An 8,105-nucleotide genomic window follows, 5' to 3' on the forward strand; every position below is an offset into this window, starting at 1 on the left:
GCCCAGAATGTTGAAGGTTTTCGTGAACAATTTTGCCGGAGTATTCAGATTTTCTAACTTTCTTAAAAACGATGAGCGACTTCAACAATGATTGAATTCTAAACAATCCTCACTAATATTATCTCGAATATTATTTAAAAAATTTTAATTCCTGAATTATAATCATATTACGTTTGAAACTAAACAAAAAAATTACTCGCAAATTGAAAATTCGCCGTGAAGTACTTAAATAATTATTAAGACTTGGAAGTAGGTGCTAACAGAAAGAATTGAAAGATTTTTTGAAAATTCCGTAACTTTTTTGGGTCTTGCAGCAACCCTGATAACTGCAATTAGTATAGTTTTGTACTTACCCCATGAAATTTGGTTTAATTAAATTTATCTGTGAATGTAGCTCAATTGGACGTGACAAAACTGGCGTTCCGCTGAGTAAAATTACATGACGTGCTCCGGCTGCTATTCGCTGTGCGGCTTTATATCTTACAGTCTTGGAACTTTTCAAAAAATGAGACTCATCCTACAATACATTACGCGTATTAAAATTTGGAGTTTCCATTTACTTTAACTAAACTTGGTAAATTAAAAATATTTATCAAATAAAATTAATGAAGTAAAATATATTAAAAAGTTTCGAGTTAAATAATTCTTCGAAGTTAAGACTTAATTTGGAACACCGAATTAAGTCTAAATTAAAATTAAAACAAAAAAACACGAAAGTCAAGTTGAGAAAATTACTCACAAAAATGACAATGCCGAAATGATGTTTCTCAAAGTCATCTATACTACGAGCTAGTAAATCGTAGGAAACAATGGTCACTTCTCCCATTTCAAAACCATCTTTACTTTTAGTAAACTGGCGCACGTGATGAACGGGAACGGAGGGTAAAAATCTGAAGATTGCTTCGGACCATTGATATCTGAAAATATCAAAGAATAATAATAATAACACTGATTAAAATAAATGCATAGTTTATAAGCATCGCGCTAATTAAATATTAGCGAGTACAAAATGAATTTTTCATATTTACGTCAATCTGCCAACAAAATCTTTACCTGACCGAAGACGGTGTGACTATCAAGAGTGGCCAGTCTTCTTTATAGTAATGTGCTAAGCCTAAAGCTTGAATCGTTTTTCCTAAGCCCATATCGTCAGCAATCATACATTTTGCATTTTTAGAGACTCCGAAGCTGCCGATAAAAAATTCGTTAGAAAATACTTTAAACTTTATGCTTTACATTTTTTGAACTACCAAACATATTGCAAATAATTATAATTAATTTACCGAATTCCTTCCCGTTGAAAAGGCAACAAAGATTCGAGCAGAACTTCATCAATTCCAGATAAATCGATTTTATTTTCATCCTTTTGGTCGATTAACTTCTCGAAAGTCTGCAAAAAGAATTTAAAGTTATAAATTAAAAAAATATATATTGTGTGGGCCCTAAATTCTATATAGTATTTTGTTAAAATAATCACCTCCTTTGTGAACTTTGGTAATCCAGTTACCTTAATATCAGACCTTTGTTTTAATTTTTCAAAGAGGAGCCAATAGTCTTTTAGGTGGAAATTCCACATTCTTTTCGGGGAATCTGAAAAAATAATTAAATAATAACCTCACTTTCTTAAGCTGTACTTCTATAATCAACCACTTAGAATGCAATAATTAGAAATTAAAATGAATAAAGTAAAAGATTTTAAATTGTAAAAGACTTTCATAATAATTTACTTAATACTGAAGTATAAAATAATAAATTAATTATACCATAGGATTTACTAGGAATTGTCCTGAACACATCGATAACGGGTGTGTGAAACTTTGACAAATCTACCGCAAATCGATCATTCGCGATCATATGAAAATTGCCAGTAATTTTCTGTTCGTTTGTCCTATAAAAATTGTTCGTCTTTATCAGCTCGTTCAGGTTTTTTTGGACTTGCTGCTGCTGTTTGAGACCTCTTGAGCTAGTTTTACCCCATTGCGCATTTGAAATAGGCCACGAATTCGATGGTGTTGCAGGTAAATTATTTTCATTTGAACGAATATTTTTGTTCGTTTCTGTTGTTCTGTTAACTGGTACATTGCCAGAACTAGCCGATTTGTTTTTTAATGCGAGAGCCTTTAATCGTTTGGATTCTATTTCTGCGGGAGAATACATGCTGTAAATCGGGGGTGCTGTAAAAAATACGATAAAAATTACATTTCCTTAATGTACACTTTTGACCTATGATAAATCATTTTTTTCTACACCATAATTTTTTGAATGGCTTTTCATGAAAGCACCAAGATACAACTATCAAAGATTTAAATTTTCAGACGCGAGTGCGGAAACTAATGCGAGTTTTTATATATATTTTTTTATTTAAAAAACTTCTGTTTAAATTCTGTTATTTATGTACAATTATGTAAGGACAAATAGATTTTTATAGTGCTGATGAACGTTCAACGGACTAAGATACCAGTCATAGATGATCCTAGACATATGGTCAAGCATTATAATATTTGTTTTAATTTTTTATCCTTTGTAAAATGAAAGATTTAAAAGGGAATTTCAGTACAAGATTTGAAAATTTTATGAATTTAAAAACAAATATTAAATAAGAAATATTACTCACAAGGTTAGAAAAAAGAAAGTTGAAGATGACAAAAACATAGCACAAAGAAAATCAAAAACCTTAATAAAATTTCCTGTTCCTTGACCTCGGCGATGTTCATCACTGTTTACATTTGCGTATGTTTATATACAAAAAGATACTCGTGCACCGTAGAGATGCAAGTCATGAAACCTTTCATTCTTACTTTCAAATCTTTCAAACTTTTCACGTGAAACATTAAAACGTTTCAAAGTTCCATATATTTTGCGCATGCGCAAATTGGTTTGGTCTTTAGGGTAAGGTTAATAATATTCAGGCCTTTTCATACTACATTGCCGGCATTGGGAATGCTCGTAACGAGTGCCCCGAACTCTTCTACGCATGCGTCGCGCTCGGTCTCTGATTCGTTGCTATTTGCGCACAATTTGAAATGTCAAGAAATAACATTTTTATTGTTAATTATGAATAATGTCATTTAACTTATATAAATGTTTATTAGATCGATATTAATGAATCTTGATAAGCAACGAATCAGAGACCGAGAGCGACGCATGCATAGAAGAGTTCGGGCACTCGTTACTAGCACTGGGCAGTGGTAGGCAGCCTGATTACAGGAAGTCCACAAAAGTGAAAGAGATAGAGTATCATCCGTCTCTTTTACTCTTATGGACTTTCAGCAGACATACCTAGGGTTATGACCAGAGATGTTATGACTAAAGATTATACAGGCCGACGAGAGTTTCACCCAGAAACCAAAATATACTTCTCCGAAGATTTTTGGTATGCTGAATCCGAATCCGAGGTCCAAATTTCTCAATTGGCTCTGGTTTTGGAGATATCCAAACCTAAAAATGCAAAGACAGTGATTTTTTCCTAGGGTTATAAAATTTCATGAAACTTTGCTTCAATGAAAAGTTTCATGAAACTTTTCGGGTCTCGTGGAACATTGCAACAAAGAAGATGGCGGGACAATTCAAACCGCATATAATGAAAATGAAACCTAATTTTACTAAATTAAGTATTCAGAGCAACAACTTGTAATATTTTCAGTAATATCACAATTTTACTGTAGAAACACTGAGAAATACTAAATAAAATTTGAAAACAAGTTTAAACTTGGTGACATACGAGTAACGAGTAGCGAACCTGATCTGACTTCCGCGCATGCGCATATGAAAGTTCTCTCCTTTCCCCCCAATGTTTCATGAAACGATGAAACTCTGACTGAAATATTTGAAAGTTTCAATGTTACAATGAAACGTTTAATTAAATTATCAGTCTCGCCCTTTCGAATGCCATTGAGTTTGCTCAAATATCCTTTGTTTTTGCTGACATATCACATTTTGAAGTTTTTATGTTTGTAAGTTTAACTCGCTTAGGGCAAAAATCGCTGTTATTGCACTTTCAGGTTATCACATCTCGGTAACCAGAGGTAATTGAGAAATTGGGACATCAGATACGGATTCAGCATGCCAAAAAGTTTCGGAAAATTATATTCTGCTTTCAGGGTATAATCTTGTCGGCCTGTGTAATCTGTATCTTATTGCAAATAACACAGCCCGATAAGAATATATTTGTTGTGACTCCATGAAACGTTTAATTAAAATCAGCCCTATGCTTCGCTAGAGTTCTGTGCCGGTTACATTACTTTCAGAACAGTTACGGGAATGATAATATTACCAAGAAATAAATTCTCTGAGAATTTATTTTAATAGGAAATTGCATTTTTCTTCAACTTGGAACGATTTAAAATAAATAATAAGCATCCGGTTCACTATTTGGAATGAACAAAAATTTTCAAAGAAATTATTGCTATTAATCGTGCATCAACATTTAAGAATGTGATTAACATTTAGTTAAAATTTAGGAATAAAATAAATTTTGGAGCGTAAATAAGCTGCGCTGAATTAATAAGCTACTGTTTTGCATATTTTAAATTCCTGAATTTTCCTATGGTAGAAAATAATTTATATTCAACCACTGACATAAGGTGAACACAATAGAAATATTGTTAAAAAATCATAAATTCTTCAATTCTGTCATTCTCGGTTATACAGACAAAAATTCAAATACAAGAATGTATTGCGGTCATTTGTTTAGAAACTACAGAGCAACAAAGTTCCGTGTAGGTGTGACGCCGCGCGTAGTGTGAGTGCCGGTTAGAGCCAGCCTAAGGTGGTGGGACACCCTGTATAACCTTAACTTAAATTCTTGAGAAACTCTATGCATTGCCCGTGTATGCGGTAGTTGTCATTTTAGGATCCGAAGGGGTATCGTAGTTCTTGTAAATTCAATAGATTGCGCTCCCATCAGATTGGCTTGTTTTGCATGATTATGTATAGCAAAAATACTAAAATTTATTAAAAGCTTAAATTTTGTATGAGTATAAATAGAAGAAAATGGTTTTAAGTAACTCTAAGAGCAATTGTAATTAGCAATCCAAAAAATTTAATAAAAACATGTAATTTGATTTTTAATATTATGAAAATGTAATATAAAGATGAGTATTTTGGAAAAATTTTGAATTGCATTCATATTTTTCTATTGTTTATTTTGCTGATTTAATTAATTTTATAAACAATTCTAACTGTTGCAAATTTCAAACATAGATTGATAATATTATTTAACTAATAATAATAGGAATAATAATATTTCAACATGAATAATTAGCCTTATAATATACTGTGTTTATTAATTCATCTAGATATTTCAGCTATCAAAAAATAATTATATGTTTATATATAATGTATGTATAATCAGGGTGGCAACTTGAGCGGGAAACCGAGAAATGACCAAGAATTGCAATAAAAACCTGGAAATTTACTTCTGCTCGTAGCAAAATTCAAGTTTTCATTATTTTCGTAATTTTTGTCAATTTAGAAAAGTAATTTTTAATTTATCTGTAGTTGTAGGGCATATGAGCGAAAAGGATTATCGTTTTCATCTAAGGACACGGAGTTTTTTGCAAAGAAATACAATTTCCCTCAGGACAGGCAATTTCGAACATGTAATGGGAATTTTGTTAAAGAATTAAAAATTGAATTTAGAAGAAATGGGTTTAAAAAATCCCTGTTCCAAGTTAAAATTCGTCATAATTTAAAAGTTCCTTCTGAAGTTTAAAAAAAAGAGAATACTCTAAGTATTTTTTAGAATGGAAGTAGTATTTCGAAAAGGAAATACTTCGAAATTATAATTTTTTTTACATTTTTCGTTAAGAATTTACCTCTTTTTCTTGAAAATTCAACTACTTGAGGTTAAAAGCGGAACTCCTTTGTTAAAAATTAATTTTGTTCCTATTTCGAGTGGAAAATTGATCTTTTCTAATTCAATATTCAATAATTTGGATAAATTTGTCTTTTTAGATTGAAAAGTTTTTTATTTCGTCTTTATATAAAAATGTTTCTATTTGGTTGAAAATTCAAGTATTTTAGTTAATTATGAATCATTTTAGTTAAAAATTCATCTTTAGGTTTGATAAATAAATGATATAAATGGTCAATTTTACACATTTTTCTCATAGAAATCAGATTCAATAGGATTTTTTGCCTGATTTGCCAACACATAACAATGCAAAAACAGGCCTACCTGGTAGGAGCGCCATCTGTTGGATTTATTTGACTACGATACCCTTCCGGATGCTAACTGAATAGAAAGAGTGTGGCCGATGCATAGGTGTATTTTGGCAAGGGTCTAGTTAGGCCACATGTCACAAGAGCGGCGCTATCGGCGATTTTGTGGCTTCGTTTTTTTCCGGTACTTTTCAGCTAAATTCGGCAATGCCGCTACATTTAAACGGATTATTTTGACCACATGCCATAAGACGGCGCAATAAACTCTGCTTTGTTCGAGCGGGAATTTGAAATTTTTTAATTATTATGGATTATTGATTTATTCTCCAGGACTGAAAGTCACTCTTCTTTATTTGAACATATTCTTAGTATGTGTAATTTGTTTGTATTACTTAAAAAATTAGAAGATTGTGTTATAGAAATTAAGAATGAACAAGTCACTGAAAAGATGATAAAGATAATTAGGTATAAAATCTAGATCTAGAAAGATTGGGATAAATTTAACATTGTATGACAAATTTTGCTGTTGGTTATACATAAATCAATTTTAATAATAATATTTAAAAATAATAACATGGAAGTAATTGAAGTAATTGATTGAAAATCCTGACCTTGAAATTCCATATTTTATTTTTATGATAAATACTTGTGAAAAGTAAAAAAATAAAAAGTGTTATTTTAATATTGTATTCCTAAAGAGGATAATTCGAATATTTACGTGAATATTCTGGACTATTTAAAGAATACTTTTTATGAAAAAAATATTAACTTTATTTTCATATTTCTATTTAAAAAAAAAGAAAACTAAAAAATACTTTAGTGCAATATCAAAAAATGTTTTCTTTTACTATTCTATTCGTAAAAAGTATAATACTACGAATTTTTATGTGAACATTCCGGACAATTTAAAGAGATCCTTTCATGCTCAAAAAAAGGTACACTCTATTTTCATATTTCCTTTTAAAAGATAGAAAACTAAAACATATCTAAATATCATATTCAGCTAATTAATTAATTAGTAATATTATTGAAAAAATTAAAAGTCAATGAAAATATTTCAGCAAAATTATTTTTCGCAAACAGGTGCATATTAACAGTTTATTTTTATTTATTTAAATATATATACATATAAATTGTAATTATATAAATTAATTAATATAATTATATTATCATGTATACATTATAAGTATATTAGGGCGGAGTGAAAATAATCAAATTAGTCGAAACGTTTGAGCTGAGCGAAAAAATGTGTGGGTTGACATTCAAAAAAAGTAAACAAAAATCTAAAATCGGTTAATATATCTTCTGTTCCCTTTTTTGATTTAAAAATTTTAAATTTTGAAAATGCCAAAAAATTTCCCTATTTCTTCGAAAATTATGGGGAATTTTTTCTATGTACAGTTTTTGTATAGGATTCAATAAAAAAAATTTTTTTTTGCCATTTTCAAAAAATTCTAAATTAAGCAAAAAAATTTGTTTATTTTTAAATTTTTATTATTATTCACTAGAAAAAAACTAAACATAGAAAAAGTTCGCTATATTTTTCGAAGCAATAGGGAAACTTTTTGGAATTTTCAAATAAAAAAAGGGAACAGAAGATATTAACCGATTTCAAAATTATTTTTTTTTTACTTTTTTCGGATGTCTACTCACAAATTTTTTTCGCTCAGCTCAAACGATTTGACCAATTTGATCATTCTCACTCCGCTCTATTATATATACACATATCGATTTTCACATTGAAAAAAATTTATTATTAATGTAATCCTGGCTGTACTTCCTAATTGTAGTCAAAGTTTTATAAAAGAAAAAAAGTAAATTAATTATTAAAATAACAATTAGACAAGTAGTTGGATTTTTCTTTGCACGACATTCTGTCAATGGAAAAAACATTGTGATCCTACTTAAAATGCTGCTCGACAAGGGTGAAGAAATTGGCCTCG

The 8,105-nt window shown here is 29.9% G+C and overlaps 1 protein-coding gene across 3 annotated transcripts in view; it reads right to left on the reverse strand.

Moving 5' to 3' along the window:
- LOC117180062 (SWI/SNF-related matrix-associated actin-dependent regulator of chromatin subfamily A-like protein 1) overlaps positions 1-8,105 on the reverse strand; it is a 51,419-nt gene that overhangs the window by 10,238 nt on the left and 33,076 nt on the right. The window contains exons 1-7 of one of the 3 annotated variants that reach the window (XM_033372376.1): positions 2,674-2,826; positions 1,764-2,174; positions 1,478-1,590; positions 1,284-1,390; positions 1,054-1,188; positions 740-917; positions 354-517 (exon numbers count right to left, since the gene is read on the reverse strand). In XM_033372376.1, the coding sequence (XP_033228267.1) occupies positions 354-517; positions 740-917; positions 1,054-1,188; positions 1,284-1,390; positions 1,478-1,590; positions 1,764-2,157 (1,091 nt within the window). In that variant the 5' untranslated portion in view covers positions 2,158-2,174; positions 2,674-2,826. Of the gene's footprint in view, positions 1-353; positions 518-739; positions 918-1,053; positions 1,189-1,283; positions 1,391-1,477; positions 1,591-1,763; positions 2,175-2,614; positions 2,827-8,105 lie in introns of those variants that run through there. The other 2 variants (XM_033372377.1, XM_033372375.1) reach the window with 2 other exon arrangements.

The sequence above is a fragment of the Belonocnema kinseyi genome, chromosome 9, assembly GCF_010883055.1.
Source record: "Belonocnema kinseyi isolate 2016_QV_RU_SX_M_011 chromosome 9, B_treatae_v1, whole genome shotgun sequence".
Taxonomy (NCBI): domain Eukaryota; kingdom Metazoa; phylum Arthropoda; class Insecta; order Hymenoptera; family Cynipidae; genus Belonocnema; species Belonocnema kinseyi.